The 26,201-nt window shown below is 37.0% G+C and overlaps 1 protein-coding gene across 1 annotated transcript in view; it reads right to left on the reverse strand.

The window, feature by feature from the left end:
• DDX4 (DEAD-box helicase 4) overlaps positions 1-26,201 on the reverse strand; it is an 89,913-nt gene that overhangs the window by 51,995 nt on the left and 11,717 nt on the right. The window contains exons 3-5 of the mRNA XM_053596281.1: positions 15,000-15,077; positions 4,765-4,842; positions 2,285-2,332 (exon numbers count right to left, since the gene is read on the reverse strand). Of these exons, the coding sequence (XP_053452256.1) occupies positions 2,285-2,332; positions 4,765-4,842; positions 15,000-15,077 (204 nt within the window). The remainder of the gene's footprint in view (positions 1-2,284; positions 2,333-4,764; positions 4,843-14,999; positions 15,078-26,201) is intronic.

A 26,201-nucleotide genomic window follows, 5' to 3' on the forward strand; every position in this document is an offset into this window, starting at 1 on the left:
AAACAAACCTATGGTTATTCTGACCAGGGAATTAAAACAGAATAACAACATTATGAGAAATTGGGTGAAGGGTACGTGGAAACTCTCTGTACTATTTTTTGCAACTTCCTGCGAATATATTTATTCAAAATAAACTTATTTTAAAAATGAAAAATGATCTCTGCTGAGCTCGAAAATAAATCTAAGCACAAACAAAAATGAGATAATGGTCACAAGGACAGTTACAACCTATTAATTATATAAAAATAACACATACAGAACTCACATGTGGCTGGCACTGTTCTAAATAAAGCATATGTACTGACTTTTTAAATCCTAATGAAAACCTTCTCAAGTAGGTGTAATCCTCATTTTATAAAGAGGAAAAACAAAAAACAGAAAGGTCTAATCTAATACCTTGTTCAAAATATTAACAACTGCCAGAAGATCTGAGTCTCAAAGCTAGAGTTTCTAACCCCAAAACCTGAGCTCCTTATTGCTACACTATACTTGATTGGGGAAACTAGATTACAGGAAAAACCACCATGAAACACACCATCCATTTGTATGCAGAGTTGAAAGCTACATCTGTGAGCTCAAAATCTGCTCCTGGATGTGTCAACTACATAGTATTGGGAGAATGAAAGACTACAGTCCACACAAATAATTTTTCATTTTAGGGAAACTAATAACGAAAACTGAAGTAGGTCAAAGCAAGGAAGGCAGACCACTTTGGAGAAAAGAAGCTCTCACTAGTGCTGTGAGAAACTGGAATTTGTCCTAAAAGTTCTGTGACCTACCATCTCTAGAAAGGCCTCAACTGGGTTGGAAAGTCTTTGGGTAAGTGGAAATGATCATGAATATTAAACGGATTAAAAGTTGAGAGATTAGAATAGTAACAGTCAAAAAGAAATAGAAAAGAATAAAAATCTTTTTCTCTCTCATAATAGTAGCTGTGTTTTGTTTTCATTTCAATGGAATGGGAGAAAAAGCAGATAGAAACAAGAAAGAGATGAGCAAAGTTTAGGAAAACAGTGTTATTTGGATACTACACTTGATCTTAGTCAAAAGGCTGAGAAATGGAAATAGTCTTATTTGGTTAATTAAAATCCCACCTTATTCCAAAAGAGTTTTAAGGTAATCAGGTCTAGCCTTGGCTTTAACTTAGGGAATCAAAAAGTATAAGAACAGCAAGCCTCAAACGTTTAATGAAGATAGACAGATGGCACTTACTAAGTGTTTACCACAAGTGTGTCTGGTACAGAGCTTTTGTTTTTTAAAAATCCTCATTAGGCTCAGCGCCCGTAGCACAGTGGTTACGATGCCAGCCACATACATTGAGAGTGGCAGGTTCAAACCCAGCCTGGGCCTGCCAAACAACAATGATAACTACAACTAAAAAATAGCCGGGCGTTATGGCGGGCACCTGTAGTCCTGGCTACTTGAAAGGCTGAGACAAGAGACTCCCTTAAGCCCAAGGGTTTGAGGTTGCTGTGAGCTGTGACACCATGCACTCTACTGAGGGCGACACAGTGAGACTGTCTCAAAAAAAAAAAAAAAATCCTCATTTAATCTACTTAACAATCCATGATATGGATAACCTCCATTCTACAGAATAGGAAACTGTGGCTTAGAAAGATTAAGCAACTTGTTCTGCTTTATTCAATTAGCAGGTAGGGGAAGAGTCATGAAACAAAGTCTGGAACTCCAAAGCAAACTGTTATAAAAAATTTTATAGACCAATGGTGACCAAAGGAGGCATCAGAACAAGCAGGGATGCTTTTTAAATACAGGTTTCAACAGTCTCACCCAAAACTACTCCATTACTGTTTGTAACTGTAGCAACATTAGTCTCATTCTTCTCTATATTACCACAGTGTGTCAGTACTTTTGACAGAAATGTCTTTAATTTCCACTATGATTTACATTCTCAAGAATCTTTTTCTTAGACTTGAGTCTAAATTGGATCTCACAAATCCTAAACCGTATTTACATATGGAGTAGAATTTCAATTCTTGACTTGCTCTTCTACTATCTATGCCCATCTTCTTAAGGTACCAGAGCTTTCAAAAGCGGTGTCTCACAGATTAAGCCAGATGGAAACAGGCCAACTTAGGATGCTTGAAATCTTTATCTGCAATCAATAACATCCTTCATTAAGGCATCTATATTATTAAGGATATAGATGCTTCATAAAACTGAGTTAAAATAAATTATAATTGGAAGAGACTTAATCTTAGTTTCTGTTTAGCATGTATCCTTGACATTAATTTTTTAAAAGTCAACACAAAAACACTGAACTTACCTCTCCAGAAACCAGAGTTGTCACCTTCTTCAAATTTATTCGAAAAACCTATACAAAATATAAAATAGACTTTAAAATTGCTGAAAACATACAATTTTAATGCAATCCCTATTAAAGCTCCACTGTCATACTTTAAAGATCTTGAATTACTAATACTTCGTTTTATACAGAATCAGAAAAAACCTCGAATAGCCAAGACATTACTCAGAAATAAAAACAAAGCAGGAGGAACCACGCTACCGGACCTCAGACTATACTATAAATCAATAGTGATCAAACCGCATGGTGCTGGCACAAAAACAGAGAGGTAGATATATGGAACAGAATAGAGAACCAAGAGATGAACTCAGCTACTTACCGTTATTTGATCTTTGATAAGCCAATTAAAAACATTCAGTGGGGAAAAGATTTCCTATTTAACAAGGTGCTGGGTGAAGTGGCTGGCAACCTGTAGAAGACTGAAACTGGACCCACACTTTTCATCATTAACTAAGATAGACTCTCACTGGATTAAAGATTTAAACTTAAGACATGAAACTATAAAAATACTAGAAGAGAGTGCAGGGAAAACTCTTGAAGAAATCGGTCTGGGCAAGTATTTTATGAGGAGGACCCCCCGGGCAATTGAAGCAGCTTCAAAATACACTACTGGGACCTGATCAAACTACAAAGCTTCTGCACAGCCAAGAACACAGTAAGTAAAGCAAGCAGACAGCTCTCAGAATGGGAGAAGATATTTGCAGGTTATGTCTCCGACAAAGGTTTAATAACCAGAATCCACAGAGAACTCAAATGTATTAGCAAGAAAAGAACAAGTGATCCCATCGCAGGTTGGGTAAGGGACTTGAAGAGAAACTTCTCTGAAGAAGACAGGCACACGGCCTACAGACATAGGAAAAAATACTCATTATCCTTAATCATCAGAGAAATGCAAATCAAAACAACTTTGAGATATCATCTAACTCCAGTAAGATTAGCCCATATCACAAAATCCCAAGACCAGAGATGTTGGCGTGGATGTGGAGAAAAGGGAACACTTCTACACTGCTGGTGGGAATGCAAATTAACACATTCCTTTTAGAAAGATGTTTGGAAAACACTTAGACATCTAAAAATAGACCTTCCATTCAATCCTATAATTCCTCTACTAGGTATATACCCAGAAGACCAAAAATCACATTATAACAAAGATATTTGTACCAGAATGTTTATTGCAGCCCAATTCATAATTGCTAAGTCATGGAAAAAGCCCAAGTGCCCATAATCCATACGAATAGATTAATAAATTGTGGTATATGTACACCATGGAATATTATGCAGCCTTAAAGAAAGATGGAGACTTTACCGCTTTCATGTTTACCTGGATGGAGCTGGAACATATTCTTCTTAGTAAAGTATCTCAAGAATGCAAGAAAAAGTATCCAATGTACTCAGCCCCACTATGAAACTAATTTATAGCTTTCATATGAAAGCTATAACCCAGTTATAACCTAAGAATATGGGGAAGAGGGAGAGGGAGGGGAGGGAGAGCGGAGGATGGGCAGAGGGAGGGTGATAGGTGGGATTACACCTGCGGTGCAACTTACAAGGGTACATGTGATACTTAGTAAATGTAGAATATAAATGTCTTAACACAATAACTAAGAAAATGCCAGGAAGGCTATGTTAACCAGTGTGATGAAAATATGTCAAATGGTCTATAGAACCAGTGTATGGTGCCCCATGATCGCATTAATGTACACAGCTATGATTTAATAAAAATAAATAAATAAATAAAAATTGCTGAAAACAGTTTCCTGTCCTAAAAAAAAAAAAGTACCTTACAGGACTACTAATTATGATGTCCTTTAAAATAAGATAAACCATATACCACTGTATAAATAAATATTGAATGCGAACTAATTCAGTGTATACTATAAACTCTATTTTATCAATTTGACAACTCCATGCTCTTAAAATTTTCTTTTCAGCCCATTCTGTATTACCTCAGATGTCATATATTATATATATGCATGGGTAAAACAGAAGCACATGTTAGTATAAGCACTACATACTTTCTATTTCAAAATATCAACATTCTGAAAATTTTACAATTTAACTCAAATCTCTTCATTTTCTAAAGTTCAGTATATTAAAATCCAACATGCAATAATTTTCCCTCTCTCAGTGACACAGAAATTCTGTTAATTTTTATTCATCATTTTTTAAAAAATCAAATTCTTCTTTCAAATTTCTCATTTCCTAAAAACCTATGTCTCAGAGTTATACTTCTCTGGAGCATCTAAAATTAGTTTCAAAAGATGTATCAGTAATCTTTCATAAAATTTAAAAATGTTCAGTTTTAATAAAAATGATCTTTGGTGCTCAGGGAATATATATACCTTAAAATTAAATGTCAGTATAAAATGCCTATCAATCAGTAAATTAAATTAAAAAATAACTCAAGTTTTGATTGTAAGTTATCATAAGCAAGTAATTACCTCTGTTTCCAAAACCCTTTCCACCTCCAAAACCACCCATTGTGGATGTATTCTCTCTTTTATTAGACTCACCAGCATCTGAAAAAGTTCACACAGTTAAAATTCTTCAATGTATGAAATTAAGTGTATTATCAAAAACTTGGAATTAAATGAATCTTTGGGGAAGGAGACTTCCAAGGATAGAAAGAGAGCAATAAAAATTAGTAAGCAATATACCTGTAACTTCTTTTAAAGCAACTCTTAAATTGTGATACCAAAGCAAAAACATAAACCTACTACTGGTGAAATATAGCTTATACTAGTTGTTATTTTCCTGGAGACCCATAATTTTCTGTATGTTGAAAAGTGCCAGAGCTATAACACTTTGCTCCTGTGTGAAAGTTCTATTGAAAATTCTATGCTCTTGTCCTGTTTAACTGTTCTATTTAATTTTTGAGTCCTTATCTCTCTCAGAACCTTTTCACTTTTAAAATTAAAATTAGTAAGAAGCTACAGAAGGAAAAAAAGCTATGAATACCATACCCCTTCACCCTTCCTCATCTTGCCACACTATTTTCCCAGATTAACCTACTTTGCTTTATTTCCCACTGTATTATTCTGAACACCCAACATTTTAATTCATACTAAACTTCCAATGTTGTACACTGTCAACTTCTAATACTTTGTACCTTTGTACATGCTGTTCCCACAGCATAGCATTCCCTTTCCTACTTTTCCTATAAAAATTCTTTTCACCCTCCTTCTTCTGTGAAGTCTTCCTTCAGACCTCCAGTCATAATTAAACCTTCCTACATTCCCACAACATATTATCTGTATACCCTTTTAAAACAATTCTCCTGTCCACGTGTTTCTGTACCACTAAATCAAGAATCTTGAGGGCAGAGATGCAACAGCAGGGAACATGTTTTTGTTTTTTAAAAGGAAAAGCAGAGACATCTAAAAACAGAATAAACTGATACTTTGACACTTCAAACCATCACTGGGAAAAATGAAAACATTCTCTGTGATCCCCATAAATTGTCTTACCTATCTCTGTAATACCATAGTACAGGGGACTTGAAGGGGATCTATGAAACTCCTAAAACCACATAATGTTGTACATGCCCAACTTTAAGTATTTTTATCAAATCTTCAAGATGTGCGTGATTCGAGAAGTTAAAGCTGTTGGCCCATACTTCATAGAACATGAAAAGCTAATTTTAAGCAATTAAGAATCAACTTCAAGGGCGGCACCTCTGGCTCAAAGGAGTGGGGCACGGGCCCCCGTATGCTGGAGGTGGCGGGTTCAAAACCAGCCCCGGCCAAAAACTGCCAAAAAAAAAAAGAATCAACTTCAAAAATAACATTAGTAATAGCTACACAAGTTCTACTGAGAAAAAAGGAAATTGAAACTATACAAAACGTTAGTTGAATCAGAAGGAACTGAGATAACGCCTGAAAGGCTATGTTAACCATTGTGATAAAAATGTGTCAAATGGTCTATGAAGCGAGTGTATGATGCTCCATGATCATATCAATGTATACAGTTATGATTTAATAAAAAAAAAAGTTAACTCGTGGGTCTATGAATTTTCCAGATAGTATGTAGTATAAAGATAACTTTTTGAAAGTAGCACCAGTCAGAAGAGAAATTCAAGCAGAAATTTATTATGTATTTCAAACTAAAACATAAGGAAATCCTTTATAGTAAAATCTCTCAGTGTTAGTTTTCTCATTGAAAAAGACTTTATTCAACAATGTTTGGGAGTCTCAATCAAAAAATGTCACATAACCTCTTCTAAATAGAATTTTAAAAATATCTAAATACTAAATATTCCTCCAAATGCTATGTTAAAATATTATTTCTTTTTTTTTTTTTTTTTTTGTAGAGACAGAGTCTCACTTTATCGCCCTTGGTAGAGTGCCGTGGCGTCACACAGCTCACAGCAACCTCCAACTCCTAGGCTTAGGCGATTCTCTTGCCTCAGCCTCCCAAGTAGCTGGGATTATAGGCGCCCGCCACAACACCCGGCTATTTTTTTTTTGTTGCAGTTTGGCCGGGCCGGGTTTGAACCACCACCCTCGGCATGTGGGGCCAGCGCCCTACCCGCTGAGCCACAGGCGCCGCCAAAATATTATTTCTAATGTTAGTAGAAGCTAACAAAACCGATATTTGAACCTCTTAGCACAATTACATGGTCCAAATCAACAGTCCATCTTATTTATTAATACACAGGCTTAAAAATGTTTGAATGAATTTCCATTATTAGAAGGAAAACATTAAAATATAAAATTCAGGGGCGGCGCCTGTGGCTCAAGGAGTAGGGCACCGGTCCCATATGCCAGAGGTGGCGGGTTCAAACCTAGCCCTGGCCAAAATCCAAAAAATATATATATATATATATATAAAATTCAGATTTGTGTTCATTGTATCTAAATAAGAAATTAAATTTTCCAAATGACAAATGAAACACCATACATAAACTTTTGTTTCCACAATGATAAAAAATATCTGGAAATGTCAAAAGTTTTTAAAAAATAATAAATTCAAGGGTAAATGTTACATGTGTTTAAAGCTATCAAGTAGTCATAGCCATGGCATCCTCTAAAAGAAATAAATGATCGTATAGATTTTCAGATAAATTTAACTTGATGTTCTATTATTTTATTGCAGTATTATAAAACAATGCAGAATATTTCCAGCATTTTAACAAGTCTAAAAATGGACTGTAAGAAGGTATTTTGCTGTGTATCTGTTAAATCATTGTTGGTAATTCTGAAAGTAAAATTTTAAAATCCAGACTTAGCAAAATAACTTTATTTTTTTTTAATTTCAGAGTATTACAGGGGAACACAAGTTTCGGTTACATACTTTAATTTGTACAGACTGAGTCAAAGTTATAAGGGTGCCTCTCATTCAGACTGTGTGCACTGCACATATGAATTTATCCGTCCCCTCTACCTACCCACCATCTGCTATATTTTCAGTGTTTTACTTCCATATAAGCATATAAGTTGATCAATTAGTTCCAGTTTAGTATTGAGTGCGTGTGATGCTTGTTTTTCCATTCTTGAGATACTTCACGTAGAAGAATGGTTTCCAGTTCCATCCAGGTTATTACAAAAGATACTAGATCACCTTTTTTATGGCTGTGTAGTACTCCATGGTATACATATGCTACATTAATCCACTCATGTATTGGTGGGCCCTTGGGGTGTTTCCACATCTTTACAATTGTGAATTGTGCTACAATAAACATTTGAGTGCCATGTGTCTTTTGATAAAATGACTTTTTCCTTTGGGTAAATACTCACCAGTGGGATTGCCAGATCAAATGGTAGGTCTACTTTTAGTTCTCTAAGTTATCTCCACATTACTTTCCATAGAGTTTGTACTGGTTTGTAGTCGTATCAACAGTGTATAAGTTTCTATCTCTCCACATCCACAATAGCATCTCTTGTTTTGGAACTTTCTGACAAAAGCCATTCTTGCTGGAGTTAAGGGATAGCTCATTGTGGTTTTTTTTTGCATTTCCCTGATGATAAGAGACGTTGAGCATTTTTTCACGTTTTTGGCCATCAGATTATCTTCATTTGAAAAGTTTCTGTTCTTATCTTTTGCCCACCTTTTATGGGGTTGTTTTTTTCTTGCTTATAAGGTTGAATTATTTGTATATTCTGATTATCAGCCCTTTATCAGATGTATAGCATTCAAATATTTCTCCCATTCTATGGGTTGTCTATTTGCTCTTTTAATTGTATCCTTGACTATACAGAACCTTTTTAATTTGATCATGTCCCATTTATTCATTTTTGTGGCAGCTGTAACTGCTTCTGGGGTCTTTTTCATAAATTCTTTGCCTAGAACTAATAATCTAATAAAGAGTTTTTCCCACTATTTTTCCTAGAGTTTTTATAGTTTTGTGCCTTAAGTATTTTATCCATTGTGAAATAATTTTTGTGAGTAGTGGGAGGTGTGGATCCTTTTTCAGTCTTCTACATGAAGCTATCCAATTTTCCCAACACCATTTAGTGAATACAGACTCTCTGTCACAGTATAGGTTTTTATCTGCTTTGTCAAAGCTCAGGTGACAACATGAGAATGGTTTTATATCTGGGTTGTCCATTCTGATCCACAGGTAGGTTTACATCTCTGTTTTTGTGCCAATGCCATGCTGTTTTGTTTACTATAGCCTTGTAAAATAGTTTGAAACCTGGTAAAGTGACGCCTCCTGATTTGCTCTTCTTATATAAGATTAACTTGGCTATTAGGGTATTTTCTGGTTCTATACATAACATAGAACTACTTTTTCTAGATCATCAATAAATAACATTGGTATTTTAATAAATATCATGTTGAATCTGTAGATCACTTTGGCCAGTACAGACATTTTAACAGTGTTGAGTCTGCCAATCTATGAGAGCATAATAACTCTTTTCCATTTGTTTACATCCTCTACAGTTTCTTTCCTCAGAGTTTCACGGTTCTTCCTATATAGGTCTTCCACTTCTTTAAATATATTCCTAAGTATTTTATTTTCTTTGTTGCTACTGTGAAAGGTATTAAATCTTTGATTTGATTCTCAGTCTGACTATGGTTATCTTTTATGAAAGCTATTGGCTTGTATTCATTGTCTTTGTAGCCTAAGACTTTGCCAAATTTATTTATCAATTCCAGGAGTCTCTTGGTTGATACTTTAAGATTTTCTAGATACAAGAATATATAGTCAGCAAAGAATGATAGTTTGACCTCTTTTTTCCCCTTTTGGATACCCTTGATTTCTCTTGTCTGAGTGCTCTGGCTAGGACTTGCAACACTATGCTGAATGGAAGTGGTAAGTGGGTAACCTTATCTGATCTAGTTCTACGAAGCAATGCTTTCAATTTTTCCCCATTCAGAATGATATTAGCTGTGGTTTTGTCATATATGGCATTCGTAATTTTGAGGTATGCCCAACCATGCCAATTTTGTTAAGTGTTCTTATCATAAAGGGCACTGAATTTTGTCAAATGCTTTTTCTATGTCTATTGAGAAGATCATATGTCTTTGTTTTTATTTCTATTTATGTAATGAATTACTTATAGACGCGTGAATGCTGAACCATCCTTGTATCTCTAGGATACAAGCCCATTTGATGGTGGTGAATTATTTTGTTGGTATATGGCTGAATTCAGTTTGCTAAGATTTCTTTAAAAATTTTGCATCTATATTCATGAGGGATACTGGTCTGTAATTTTTTTTTCACTGTGTCCTTTCCTGGTATCAAGGTGGCTCTGGCTTCATAGAACAAGTTGGAGAACCTTTCTCAATGTTATGGAATAATTTGCAGGTATAGTAAAATTCATGTGTGAAACTGTCTGGTTAGGAACTTTTTTTTTTGTTGGGATGTTTGTATCACTGCTTCAATTTTGGTACTTGATATTGTTCAGTTCTATTTCTTCCTGATTGAGCTTAGGGAGGTTGTGTGTTTTCAAGAAATTATCTATTTCCTCTACATTTTCAAGTTTATGAGCATGGAAATTTTTATATGAGGTCAATTAATTTCACAAACTCATCCTAGAAAAAGTGCACAGACACCACATGGCCAAGAGCAATGCTTCCAAGGTGACCATAGTGATATTCAGCAAGGAGGTATGTAGCATTTTCTAGGATGAGCTCACAAACTTAATTGTCTGACATTGTATCTTCAGAGATGATATTTGTACTTCCATATCATCAGTGTGATTTCTCCTTTTTCATTTCTTAGTTTATACAGCCCTTTTGTTTGTTTGTTTGTTTCTGGTTAATTTAGCAAGAGACCTGCCAATTTTATCATTTCAGAGAACCAAGTTTTTGTTTCATTAATCTTCTGTATAGTTCTTTTGTTTTCAACTTCATTTAAAGTCTGCTCTAATCTGCTCAACTTCTTTTCTTCTGCAGGGATTGGGATTGGTTCGCTCTTCCTTTTCCAGTTTCTTGAGATAACTGGTTAGATTGTTGGTCTATGATCTATCTTTTGGATGTAGGCATTCAGGGCTATCAGTTTTCCTCAGTACTGCTTTTGCTGTATCCCACAGATCTTGATCACTTGTGTCTCTATTATCATTTAGTTCAAAAAATCCTCTGATTTCCACCTTTATCTCCTCCTTGACTGAACTATCATTCAGTAATAGGTTGTTTAGTTTCCATGACTTTATGTAGCAATGCTTGTTTCTATTGGAATTAATTTCTAGTTTTATTCCACTGTGGTATGAGAGGATACATGGTGTAATTTCTGGGGTTTTTCTTTATAATCTGTTGAGACATGTTTTATATACTAGGATGTGATCAATTTTAGAGAATGTTCCATGAGCTGATGAGAAGAATGTACATTTGGTAGTTTGGTGGCAGACCAGTGTATAAATACCTATCAGATCCATTTGTTCTAGAGTTCTGTTTAAGTCTATTATTCTTTATTTTCTATTTGGAGGATCTTTCAGGTGGCACTGCTATTGTCATTCTGTTTAAATCAAGTAGAATTTGCTTTATGAGTATGGGCACCACTGTGTTAGGTACATAAATATTCAGGATTGTTAAGCCTTCTTGTTGAATTGGTCCCTTTATCCTTATATAATGACCATCTTTGTCTTTCTTTACTTTTGTCAGCTTGAAGTCTTTGTTACCTGATGTGAGAATGGCTACACCAGCTTTCTTTTGTTTTGTGTTTGCATGGAATATTGTTTTCCAGCCATTCACCTAGAGTCTAAATGAGTCCTTGTGGGTTAGAAATATTTCCTGTAGACAACAGATACTCGGGCGTGTTTTTTTATCCATTCAGTCTATGCCTCTTGAGTGGAGAGTTCAAGCCATTCATATTCACTGAAGGAATTGGTAAGTGGTGGATTTCTATTCATCCCGTGGAGTAGACCCTTATTGCTTTGTTTTAGCTCTTAAGTTGCTGTGGTATCTGGACTCTGAACATTAGCTTTTGGATGTTTTCACACTAGTGGGTGCCTATTGTCCTGATCAGTACACAATGCAGGTCTGAATACTTCTTGTAGGGCTGATCTGATCTTCACAAATCCCCTTAGTACTTCCTTGTCTAAAAAGTACTTCTCCCTCAAATATGAAACTTAGTTGAGAAGTCTGCAGTTAGTCTGATAGGTCTTCCTTTGTAAATTACCTGCTGTTTTCACCTTACTGATCCTACCAGTGACTCTTTTGTGTTTACTTTTGCCAGCCAAAGCCCAGCAGGGCTCAGGACCATGTGTAGTGGTGACTGCCTCTTTCCAATGAGTTTCCTGGAGTCCTTCATACGTCTTGTACCTGGATATCTAGATTTATATTTCAAGGCCAGGGAAATTTTCTTCAATTATTCCCTCAAATAAATTATCCAACCCTGTGTGTTTTCTTCACTCTCTGAGGTGCCCATGATTCTTATGTTTGGCTATTTTACATAATCCCATTTCTTGTAGGCTTTGTTCATTTCTCTTATTTCTCTATTTTTTCTGTTTGACTGATTTGCTTATCTCATAAGTGTTTTCAATTTCTGAGATTCTCTCTTTTGCCTGATCTAGCCTATTGTTAAGGCTTTCCACTGTTCCAGAATTTCTACTTGGTTGGTATTTTTTTTTTTTTTTTTTAAGACAGAATCTCACTATGTCACCCTGGGTAGAGTGCTGTGGTGTCGCAGCTCACAGCCACCTCAAACTCTTGGGCTTAAGGGATTCTCTTGTCTCAGCCTCCCAAGTAGCATATAGGTGCCCACCACAACTCCTGGCTATTTTTTTTGTTGCAGTTGTCATTGTTGTTTAGCTGGCCCAGGCTGGGTTCAAATCTGCTAGTCTCAGTGCATGTGGCCAGTGCTGTAACCACTGTGCTATAGGTGCCGAGACTGCTTGGTTTTTCTTTAATAATCCAATTTCTTTTAGAGAATTTTTCATTCATTTCCTGCATTGTTTTTGTGGCTACTTTGTGTTGGGATTCTATTTTCCCATGTATTTCACTGAGCTTTCTTACTGCTCACATTCAAATTTCTGCATCTGTCATTTTAACCATTTTGTTTAGGTTGGCATCCATCAGTAAGGAATTTTGATTTCTTTTGGAGGTGTCTTTTGCTCTAATTTTTCATGCCTCTGGAGTTCTTTGATTCCACCCATTGGACCTTTTAATTAAGAGCTGAGGGTGCTAGAGCTGGCTTATCAACCTGTCTCCAAGTCCCCAATGATCAATCCCTGCCTATGTTAGAGGGATGAAGGCTGGACTTGAGTTGCCTTTGAGTGTTCTAGCAGGTTTGATGAACCTCTTGGGTCACCTCTGACTATTTTCACCTCTTCCAAACAGAGTGTAATGAATTTTGGTCCCCAAACTTAATCTCTGAGTTGGTGGCTTATACTTAGGGGTACAAGTCTGCTGCTCCCTAACTGCTTGAGTCAGAAGGCACTGTGTTTACCTATGGGGCTGTTCTCCCAGCCATTGACTGAAGATTGTGTGTAAGAGTCAGCTGCCAAGATGTTCTTTTTCTGTCTGTGGTGGACTCTGGACCCCAGGTAGGGCACACAAACATACCAAGTCTTAGGGACCCTGAAGTTCCTAGGGCATTGTTTAGTCCCTCTTCCCTCTGAAGTCAGAGAAGCAAGACCAGTGGAATGCAAGAACCTGAGGAGCTTTGCTAAGTCTCAGCAGGGCTCAGAGGTCTCTTATCTGGCCAGTAGCAGGCACCAATGACATCTAGTTCAGAGCAATCTCTCTAAGTCAGGAGGGCTGGGAGTTGGGGGCTTATTCTGAGTGATTGCAGGCCAGGTTTCTTCCAACTCTATTCATTTGCCTGGTTTCTCTGTGGGGTGGGGTGACCACCCTCCCTATTTGCTTTCTGAAATTCAACAGTCCTCTCCCTCAAAATCAGGTATATGCATTCCTTTGCCACTTCAATCCAGCTCTCTAGTCCATGTGTCTCTGCTCTCAGTGGTGGGTACAGCCTAGGATACACCACCATGGCAGCGGAAAAAAGCCTCTGGTACAAAGTACTCTCGTGGTATCACTAAACACCAGTGCAGAGAAAAGCAGACCTCAGCACCAAGCACACTCCGGCTTACTATCGGAGAGGGGCAAGGCCCAGTCTCCCTGCACTGCAGCAGCACCCAGGGATCACGGGTCCAGCCCACCTGACCAATCCACTAGCAAGAATTCCCACCAGACACCAGTATGGAGAGAAGCAGGCCTCAGCACATTTCTGTACACTCTCTTGGTTGATGGTGGCGGGGGGTCGGGGGCGGGGGAGGTGGGGAGGAGAATGGGGCCCAGGCTCCCTTCTCAGGCCTATGCTTGGGGGATAGAAGAGCAGTGTGGCTGTCCGCACGGCTGGGTATGCATCCCCACCACATGCCAGCATAGAGGGAATTAGGCCTTAGCACTGAGTACTTTCTCTGGTTGTTATGGGAAGTGGGAATAGGCTTGTGGCTGTAGCCAAAATTGCTGTTATACCAGGAATGGGGAAGATGCAGAGGAGGAAACATTTAGGTGCAGGAAAGCTTATTCTCTGGTCCCTCATGGCACTCTCCCACCAGGTGAGAGCTCCTGTGTCCTGCTGAAGACACCCAAGTCAGGGATCACCCTTACCCTTCTATTTGGCTTCAGGCTTTTCTGGATCTGATCTGTGCTGCCTTTGTCCTCTCCTCTCTTTCTTCCTCTTTCTGATCCTCGCATCTCTTCTCTGTGGGACTGCCAGATTCCTCTGCTTCCTCTCCTTATGATCGCCATCTAGACTATAATTGCTCCCAGCTCATCTCTGTCAAAGCTTCCCAATTCCAGCCAGGACAGTCTGACAAGTGCTGTTTCCTGTCTCTTACTCAGCCATCTCAACTGTCAACCACCCCTTAGCAAAATGACCTCTTAGAAAATTAACATTACTGAGCTAACAGAAATTTTCCCCATATTGCCTCTTCTTGAAAAATATAAAACTCAAGGAAGAGCTCTTTGCCTCCTCTTATAACTGAAGTTTTTAAAGTTATATTGTCTATTGTTGTTGGAAAGCACTACCATAAACACATTAAGAAGCAGCTCTGCGACATGTATAAACACCCAACCTGTCCATCTGTCCTATCAACTATTTCCTACTATCCTAAAAAAGTAAAATGGCAAAAAGAACATTGACACTTGAAGAAATGATGAACTCATTATCTCAATATGAAGTTTACTATACACTAAGTTATAAAAGACTTAGCTTTGTACCAACTAGCTAAGAAAACCTTTTCACTATATGATGGTTCAGAAGATAACGAAAGACAAAGATACTTACCTCTATTTCCCAAACTCCTTCCAGAGCCAAATCCACTTCTCATGAAATGATCTCTTCTTGAAGGTCCATCATCTATTTCTAAAGCAAATAATATTTTGAAGCAAGTCAAACAAAATCATCAAGAACCTCTTCCATGGCTTGGCGCCTGTAGCTCAGCGGCTAGAGTGCCAGCCACATACACTGGAGCTGGTGGATACGAACCCAGCCCAGGCCTGCCAAACAACAATGACACTATAACAAGAAAAAAAAAAAAAAGCCAGACGTGGTGGGGGTCTGTAGTTCCAGTTACTTGGGAGGCTGAGGCAAGAGAATTGCTCAAGCCCAAGAGTTTGAGGTTGCTGTCAGTTGTGACACCATGGCATTCTACCCAGCTGTCATAGTGAAACTCTGTCTTAAAAAAAAAAAAGAACCTCTTCTTTGAGTTTTGTATCTAAGTAGTTGCAGATGATAGGCCTTTTCAATGTGCTACACAAGTAGCAAAGGAGGAATATTATATAGCAAAAAGAAAGGGGATAAAGAGCCTAACAGAAAAATGTGCTATGCAGGAGTTCAAAGTTACAGTGGCCCACAATTACAAGAGGGACTTTATCTAACAAATGCAATCAGTGTAATTCTTTGTACCCTCAATGAATCCCAATCAATAAAAAAATAAATAAATAAATAAAGTTACAGTGAGCTATGATCATGAAGTGTCACTATGCTCCAGCCTGAGCAACAGAGCCAGATCCTACCTCTAGAAAATAAGTAAATAAATAAAAATGGACTATTCTGGGAGGCCAAGGCGGTTGGATCACCTGAGCTCACGAGTCCAAGACCAGCCTGAGCAAGAGTGAGACCCATCAATAAAATACAGCTGGATGTTGTGGCAGGCACCTGTAGTCCCAGCTACTTGGGAGGCTGAACCAAGAGGATCTCTTGAGCCCAAGAGTTTGAGGTTGCTGTGAGCTACAATGCCACGGCACTCTATCCAGGGCAATATAGTGAGACTCTGCCTCAAAAAGAAAAGAAAAGAAAAAGACTATAAATATGAATAGGTAGTTCTCCAAAAAAAAAGAAAGAAAGAAAATGAAAAGAAAGAGTGTATATGATGACTTACTCTCACTCATAATTAAAGAACTGGAAATTAAAAGGAGACAGCAATTTTTAACCATATGATTGAACAGAAAAATTTTTAAGTTTGCTAATACCCAGAAAAGCCAATGATACACGGAAACAAGCACCAACCACACACTTTATTTAGACTATAAACTGAAACAATCTTGATCCTAATTTAAAATGCATATTCTTTTTTAAAGTACACCAATACAAATTTCTTCTCTGGATATAATCAAGCAGTTAACAAAGATACACAAAGATGTTTGTTAGCACTTTCTAAATAGCAAAAATCTTACTAAAGGAGAATAAAGAAATTATGGCCATTTGTAGAATACTATGCATTTTAATTTCATAGACATATACAGCATTCAATGTAAAAGAACTGATATTTCTCCAACAACAAATAGAATGTTTATAAAAACTGGTCATGTCTAAAGACATGATGTAAATTCAACCACAGATTTCAAAAGTCAGTTATCATATACGTAAAATTCTCTAATCACAATGTAATCAAATTAGAAGTTAATAAATTCAAAAACTTGTTAAAAAACCCCTCTATTTGTGAATATATTTTTAAAAATACTTCTAACCCACAACTCAAAAAAAAACCTACAATGGAAGTTAAAAATACTTGGAATCATATGATAAAATGTTACTAGAAATACTGAAACAGTTATAGTAGAAAATAAGAATTTTATTAATAATTTAATTTTATTAATAAGTTTCATAGCCACTCAATGAGTAAGAACATTGGAAGAACAAAGTAAATCATACAAAAGTGAAGAGGAAGTAAAGACAAGAGCAAAAATTAATAAAACAGGAAACAAAGATATGAAACAATAGCTCACAAACCCAAAACCTGGTTCTTTGAAAAGATCAATAAAACTTGCCAGAGTGGGGCAGCACCTGTGGCTCAAGGAGTAGGGCACTGGCCCCATATACCAGGTGTGGCAGGTTCAAGCCCGGCCCTGGCCAAAAGCTGGAAAAAAAAAAAAAATACTTGCCAGAGTGATGAATTATAGAAGACTAATAAGAGGGTTAGAGGGTAACAGATAGTAAAAGCACAAATAAACAGTATTAGGATTTTTTTATTGAATCTCAAGGATAGAAAATAAAAACAGAGAATTTCTCTGAACTTTGCTACTAAATTAAGAATCTTAAAAGAAATGGAAATGTTCCTAGGAAATTAATTCTCCAAAACTGACTCAAGAAACAATAAAAACAAACCCCACTGATTTGTGAAAATTAAATCAGTACTTAAATCTCTGAATCAGGCAGATGTAGAGATAAAGTTTCACAGGTGAGTTCTACCAAACTCTTTAAGGAACAAATCATTCAGGTATCTTAACTATTCCATGAAATAGGAAGAGGAATTATTCACTAACTCATTCCATGAAGCCAATATAACCTTGATGTGACACATTCAGAAGAAAATTATAAATCTCACTTACATATAAAAAATCTCAAAAACAAATATAAGTAAGCCAAACCCAAAAGTAAATTGAATGGATAAAATATACTATGACCAAGTTGGGTTTCTCCAAGTATGCAAGGGTGTTTAAATGCTGAAACATCTAAAAAAAAAAAATAAAAATAAAAAGAAAGAAAGAAAGGTAATTTACAACATTAAAAGAAGAAGAAAGACTAACTACCTCTCTAGATAAAAGCATATGACACAATTCAACACCATTCATGACTTAAATATATATACTTAGAAAACCAGGAAAAGACAAAATACTTACAGAGGTTTGTTCACAACAGCAAAACAAGAAGCAAATAAAATTTTGACATATGTTGAATTTTTTTCTCTTAACAATTTTTTTATTAAATCATAACTGTGTACATTAATGCATTAATGGTGTCAATGTGTTGATGAGAACTTTTAAAAAATAGAATGAAAATATGTGGTATATTTATGGAAGTGAGTGAATATAACACAAATACCATACATAGTGGCTATATAATTTATATGATATATTGACAAAACATTATAAACTTTTATACAACTTTTGGAAACATGAATAAACCTTAAAAATAGTACTGAGTGAAAAATCCGTATTACAGAGCAAAGAACAAAGGAAGGTGCCATTTTTGTAAAACTCGAAGCAAAATTAAATAGGTTGTTTAGAGATACATATGTAATAAAATATTTTAAAAGAAAAAGAAACAAATGCAGGATAGGGGTTGAACAGGCAGGGAAAGAGCATATAAGTTATATAACAGTAATGTTCTTAAAATGAGTGGTGGTTCAAAATGTTAAGATGTACAGTGTACATGTAACACTTTTAATATAGTAGATATTACTTTTCATGAAAAATTCCTCCATATAGATTCTATAATACAGTCATGAGGCAACAATTATTCTTTGGATTCTTAACTCTGACTAGTTGGCATATATTTTTGAGGGTAAAAACTTCTAAAAATAAAAAATTCTAAGAAATTTTTAGGTCACATCTCCCTCTTCTATACTTTCCCCCTCTTGCTAAATTCCAGCATCACTATTCACACGAATGTCCTTTTCTCATGATGAGACTAGACATTTGCACAGGTAACTAACAGGTGCTGAGTTCAAGGAAGTAGTAACTAGATTAACTTAAAACACTCTCAGAACATGGAAAAGGACCTATTCAAAATCTAACTATTCCAACATTTAAGGCATTCCACATATGGGAGGTATCGGGTTAGTATCATCTCATGTGCACTTGAGCTTTCAGCAAAAACCAGAAGGGGGAGGTGACATTACAGGGACAAGGACATTTAAGACAAGGCCCAATTCTCCAAATGTTCACCTCTCATGTTCGTCTGGCTCTCTTTAAAGATACGTGGTAAGAATAGCCATGTCTTATCTGGCTGAAATCTTAAAGCTTTAATACAGCAATCAGTAGCCACACATAGTTATTGCAATTTGAAATTAAATTGAAAATTCAGTTCCTCAGTTCCTCTGGCTACATATTAAGTGCTCAATAACCAAATGTAGCTTTTGACTATCACACTGAACAGTAAAGCTGGATAGTATTTCCATCACTGTAGAGAGATCTAGTGAACAGCATTGTCCTAAGTAGTCCCCAAGTTTTAAAATGAAGGCATTAAAAGAAAAGGTAGTAAGGTGTTCTTACATGTTTCCATCTTGAATCAATCCACAAAGCAGACTGAAAAGTGCGGTGATACTCAAAACATGAGAAAAGTAACTCAAGTATAAGAGATAAACTTACAATCAACAATTACTGTTTTAAGCCTAATAAACAGAATAAAATACCCTTTATTCATTAGTTTCTGTATGTGCTTCCCATGATTTCCCCTATCACTGGGCATTTATATTGGTTATCTACTTGGTTATTCACTATTCAATTTATTTTTCTCCTTCATGCTACAATTTTATATAACTTTTTATCCCACTCATTTTGCAATTAAAAGCCACATGCTATATGCCCATACACTATGATATAGATACATGTTTCTCCCAACTTCTGTGACAAAAATGCAATCTGGCCAAAAATTAGTATGATACAAGTAAATATGTGGTAAGATATGATTTCATAATAATAGCATTGAATTTTACATTCTAAAACCTCACATTCATCAAGAAAATTTAATTAAATTTGAGCTAGTTATCTTATACAGTGACTATTACTGAAGAAAGATCACTTACAGAATGTGAAGGCTTATTAAGAAATGTTGCTGCCTAACTAAAGTGCCTTATTACAGGGGAATCTTAATCATACTTGGAATCTAGGATGAAAACTTGATTTGGGGCTAGGGTGCCTGTAGCTCAGGGCTACGTCACCGGCCACATAACACTGGGGCTGGCTGGTTCAAACCGGGCCTGGGCCTGCCAAACAATGACAACTTCAACCAAAAAAAAATAGATGGGTGTTGTGGTGGGTACCTGTTGTCCCAGCTTTTTGGGAAGCTGAAGCAAGAGAATCACTTAAGCCCAAGAGTTTGAGGTTCCTGTGAGCTGTGACACCACAGCACTCTACCAAGGGTGACATAGTGAGACGCTGTCTCAAGGAAAAAAAAAAGAAAAGGAAAGGAAAAATTGATTTGGTTATGTTCTTATATGGCTCCATCTGTTTTGATAAACTGTCAAATATGTCTGGAGAGAAAAGTAAATTTTCATCACATACATAGTTTCTCCAACAACTTTAGGACTGTTTGACCAAATAAAATAGAGAGATTACAATAGGTCTAAATTAAGTAACACAAAGCACAATTTCATTCAAGAAGAGCATTTACAATGGTATATAGTTTTAATCTCTACAAAAGGACTATTGAATACATTACTTCATTTGACCTTTATCCTTATAGCAACCTTTATAGCAACCCTGTTAGAAGGCAGGGTGGGTGTTTTACATTTAGAAAAAACTAAGCTAAGAGACAATCTCAAAATTACTGAACCTGAGTGGCTGGGCACGATGGCTCACGCCTGTAATCCTAGCACTCTGGTAGGCCAAGGCGGGTGGATTACTTGAGCTCACGAGTTCAAAACCAGTTTGAACAAATGTGAGACCCCATCTCTAAAAAATAGCCAGGCATTGTGGTGGGTGCCTATAGTCCTTGCTACTTAGGAGGCTGAGGCAAGGGGATCAGTTGAGCCCAAGAGTTTCAGGTTGCTGTGAGGTATGACACCACAGCATGGTTATGGAGGCAAGAATGTGAGACTCCGTCTCCAAAATAAATAAATAAATAAATAGGACGGTGCCTGTGGCTCGGTGAGTAGGGCGCCGGCCCCATATGCCAAGGGTGGCGGGGTCAAACCCAGCCCTGGCCAAACTGCAACAAAAAAATAGCCGGGCATTGTGGCGAGCGCCTGTGGTCCCAGCTGCTCGGGAGGCTGAGGCAAGAGAATTGCGTAAGCCCAAAAGTTAGAGGTTGCTGTGAGCCATGTGATGACATGGCACTCTACCTGAGGGCCGTACAGTGAGACTCTGTCTCTACAAAAAAAAAAAATAAATAAAATAAATAAATAAATAAATAAATAGCACTAAAAAAAATAATAATTATTATTGAACCTATAAGTACTAGGTCTATAACTCAGAATTTCTCTCTTAAAACTATGATAAACTATATCCATTCCAAAAACAATTTTAAAGATCTGAATTCATAATAGACATGGAAAAGGAAGACTACGGTAACATCCAAAAAGAAAACTTAATATTTCAGCAGGAGGGTGGCAGAGGTGGCTCAGTTCAACTCAAAAAGGTCCTCTCCAAGATATATAACAGTTAAACCATGTAAAGTCAAAGGACAGGCCAGACACAAAGGCCTATAATTCCAACACTTTGGGAGGCCAAAGTGTTCAAGATCAGCTTTGGCAATGTAGTGAGATGCTACCCCCGTTTCCCCGAAAATAAGACATCCTCCAAAAATAAGAACTACTTACAGGAAAGATAAGACGCCCCCTGAAAATAAGACCTAGCGCATCTTTGGGAGCACACCTTAAAATAAGACACTGTCTTATTTTCGGGGAAACAGGGTAGCTCTATAAAATTTTTAGAAAATGTGGTGGCACACATTTGTAGTTCTAGCTACTTGGGAAGCTGAGGTAGGAGGATCTCTTGATGTCTCTGCACTCTAGCAGACAGAACAAGAACTCTACCTCCAAAAAACAAAGTCAGCCCTCAGAATGGGAGAAAATATTTGCAGGTTATACCTCCGATAAAGGGGGAAACAGGGTAGCTCTAATTAATTTTTAGAAAATGTGGTAGCACACATTTGTAGTTCTAGCTTCTTGGGAAGCTGAGGTAGGAGGATCTCTTGATGTCTCTGCACTCTAGCAGACAGAACAAGACTCTACCTCCAAAAAACAAAGTCAGCCCTCAGAATGGGAGAAAATATTTGCAGGTTATACCTCCGATAAAGGGCTAATAACCAGAATCCACAAAGAACTCAAACGTATTAGCAAGAAAAGAACATGTGACCCCATCTCAGGGTGGGCAAGGGACTTGAAGAGAAACTTTTCTAAAGAAGACAGACGCATGATCTACAAACACATGAAAAAGAGCTCATCATCCTTAATCATCAGAGAAATGCAAATCAAAACTACTTTGAGATATCACCTAACCCCAGTAAGAATAGCTCACATAACAAAATCCCAAAACCAGAGATGTTGGCGTGGATGTGGACAAAAGGGCACACTTCTACACTGCTGGTGGGAATGCACACTAATACGCTCCTTCTGGAAGGATGTTTGGACAATACTTAGGGACCTAAAAATAGACCTACCATTTGATCCTATAATTCCTTTACTAGGTTTATACCCAGAAGACCAAAAATCACAATATAACAAAGACTTCTGTACCAGAATGTTCATTGCAGCCCAATTCATAATTGCTAAGTCATGGAAGAAGCCCAAGTGCCCATCGACCCACGAATGGACTAGCAAATTGTGGTACATGTATACCATGGAATATTATGCAGCCTTAAAGAAAGATGGAGACTTTACCTCTTTCATGTTTACATGGATGGAGCTGGAACATACTCTTCTTAGCAAAGTATCTCAGGAATGGAAAAAAAGTATCCAATGTACTCAGCCCTACTATGAAGCTAACTTATAGCTTTCACATGAAGGCTATAACCCAACTATATCACAAGACTATGGGGAAAGGGCCAAGGAAGGGGAAGGGAGGAGGGAGGTTAGGATAGACGGAGAGTAATGGGTGGGGCCTATGGTGCATCTTAGAATGGGTACAGGGGAAACTTACTAAATGCAGAATACAAATGTCTACATATAATAACTAAGAAAATGCCATGAAGGCTACGTTGAACAGTTTGATGAGAATATTTCAGATTGTATATGAAACCAGCACAATGTACCCCTTGATTGCACTAATGTACACAGCTATGATTAAACAATAAGAAAGTAATTTATTAAAAAAAAAACAAAAATAAAAAAGTCAAAAATAATTCTAAAAACACCAAAAAGGCTCAGTGCCCATAGCACATTGGTTATGGCACCAGCCATATCCACCAAGGCTGGTGGGTTCGAACCCAGCCTGGGCTAACTGCAACAAAAAAAAGCCAGGCATTGGGGCAGCCACATGTAGTTCCAGCTACTGGGAGGCTGAGGCAAGAGAATCACATAAGCCCAGGAGTTTGAGGTTGCTGTGAGCTGTGATGCCATGGCACTCTACCGAGGGCGACACAATAAAACTCTGTCTCAAAATAAATAAATAAAAACACCAAGAGAAAAATGTCATGCCACAAATACATATATAAAAACACTCACATATATAGAGGGTGCCTAAAATATGTATACACATTTTAAGAAAGGAGAAAAACTGCATTAAAATTGTAATATTATATATCATCCAATAACAAAAGATGAATACAAGTCACATTGATCACCTCTTATAATTGCAAAAGTCAAACGTGACTTGAGTATTACAAATTTAATACAGTTTTTGTCCTTAATATGTGTATACATTTTTTTGGCACCCTGTGTGTGTGCCATCAGACCAGTAGCAGATTTTTCAGCAGAAACCTTATATTCCAGAAGAGAATAGGATATGTTAAAAGTGCTGAAAGGGAAAAAAAAAAAACTGCCAGATAAGAATACTCAGCAAAACTATCCTTCAGAAATGAAGGCAAAACAGTCTAAGACCAGCAAAAAAACTGGGGGATTCACCATCATTAGACCAGTCTTACAAGAAATGCTTAGGGGCTGGGGTGTGACCCGAACCTCCGTGGGTACGGTGCCGGCCACATACACCCAGGCTGGTGGGTTCAAACCCAGGCTGGCAGGCTCGAACCCAGCCCAGGCCAGCAAAACAACAATGACAACTGCAACAACAACAACAACAACAACAAAAGAAATGCTTAGGGGACACAGAAGTATAAAACTTACTGCTAGAGCAGATATACATGTGAGGAAGCAAAAGGTATCAAACTTTATCATACAAAACCACCAAGCCACAAATATAAATGAGAGGACGATAGGAACATAGTATATATAAAACTTAAAACAATTAACGCAATGATAGGAGTAAGCCCTTTTCTATCAGTAATAACTTTGAACATAAATAGTTTAAATTCCCTGATTAAAAGATATAGACTGGGCATGCTGGCTCATGCCTGTGGTCCTAGCACTTTAGGAGGCAAAGGTGGGAGGAATGCTTGAGGTCATGAGTTTGAGACCAGCCTAAGCAAGAATGAGATTCCACCTTTACAAAAAATAGGAAAATTAGCAAGGTGTGGTGGTATGCACCTTTAGTCCCAACTACTAGGGAGGCTGAAGCAGGAAGATCACTTAAGCCCAAGAGTTCAAAGTTACAGTGAACCACTGCACTCTAGTCAGGGCAACAGAGTAAGAAAGCAAAACCATGTCTCAAAAGAGAGAGAGAGACAAACTGGCTCAATGGATATTTCAAAAAAACTAAACAAAAAAAGACCCAACCATATGCTATGCATGAGAACTCACTACATTTGTAAAGACACGGATTGGAAGAAGATAGAAAAAGATATTTCATGCAAATAGACATCAAAAACAAGCAGGAGTAGCTACACTTAGATAAAAACAGACTAAGGGGAAAACTGTAAAAAAGAGACAAAGAAGGTCATTATGTAATCATAAAGGAAACAATTCAGCAAGAGGATATAACTATCAATAAAACACAACACTAAAGGACCCAGTTATATAAAGCAAATATTATTAGATCTAAAGTGGGAGAAAGACTTCAATACAAGAGTTGAAGACTTCAACATCCCACTCTCGGCACTGGACAAATGATCTAGACGGAAGCTCAAACACTGGTCTTAAAAACAGTCACAAATCAATAAGGAGGGAGAGGGGTATCAGGAACATGTGAAAACAAACTATCCCTAACCTCCCTCCACTGGTTTGTGACTATTAAACAACACTAGAACCAAACAGACCTAAGAGACATTTAAAGAACATTTCGTCCAACAGCTATAGAATACACATTCTTCTCATCAGTACATGGAACACTTTCCAGGATAGATCATTTGTTAGGCCACAAAACAAGCCTCAACAAATTTTAAAAGGCTGAAATAATATCAAGTATCGTTTTTTTTTTTTTGAGACACAGTCTCACTATGTCACCCTTGGTAGAATGCTGTGGCATCAGAGCTCACAGCAACCTCAAACTCTTGGGCTTAAGCAATCCTCTCGCCTCAGCCTCCCAAGTAGCTGGGATTTTTAAAGACGAGGTCTCACTCTTGCTCAGGTTGGTCTCCAACCTGTGAGCTCAGGCAATCCACTTGCCTCAGCCTCCCAGAGTGCTAGGATTACAGGCTGTGAGCCACTACGCCTGACCTATTAAGTATCTTTTTTTTTTTTTTTTTTTTTTTGTAGAGACAGAGTCTCACTTTATGGCCCCCGGTAGAGTGCCGTGGCCTCACACAGCTCACAGCAACCTCCAACTCCTGGGCTTAAGCGATTCTCCCGCCTCAGCCTCCCGAGTAGCTGGGACTACAGGCGCCCGTATTAAGTATCTTTTTAAGCTACAATGGAATAAGACTAAAAATCAGTAACAAAAGAATTCTGGGAACTGTACAAAAACATGGAAATTAAACAATCTGCTCCTGAACAACCCATAGGTCAATGAAGAAATTAAGAAGGAAATTCTAAAATTTCTTGGGAAAAAAATGAAAATAGAAACACTATATGCCAAAACTATGGTATATAGTAAAAGCAGCACCAAGAGGTAAGTTCATAGTAATAAACAACTACATCAAAAAGTAGAAATATTTCAAATAAACAATCTTACTCTAAATTAGAATATTAATGCACAAATAAATGGAGACTAAAAAGGACAGTAAAAGACCAATGAAAAGTTGTTTTGAAAAGATAAACAAAACAAATCATTAGCCAGACTACGAAAAAAATGGACAAGACCCAAATAAAATTACAAATGAAAAAGGAGACACTACAATTGATATCACAGAAATACAAAGTCTATTAGAGACCATTAAGAACAACTATATGTCAAAAAAAATTGGAAAACCTAAAGAAAATGAATTCCTGGACATATAACCTACCAAGATTGAACCAGAAAGGAGCAGAAAAACTGTACTGACCAATGAGTGTAATATTAAATGGAAATTAAAAGTCTCCCAACAAAGAAAAGCCCAGGAGTAGATGACTTT

The sequence above is a fragment of the Nycticebus coucang genome, chromosome 1 (assembly GCF_027406575.1).
Source record: "Nycticebus coucang isolate mNycCou1 chromosome 1, mNycCou1.pri, whole genome shotgun sequence".
Taxonomy (NCBI): Eukaryota; Metazoa; Chordata; class Mammalia; order Primates; family Lorisidae; genus Nycticebus; species Nycticebus coucang.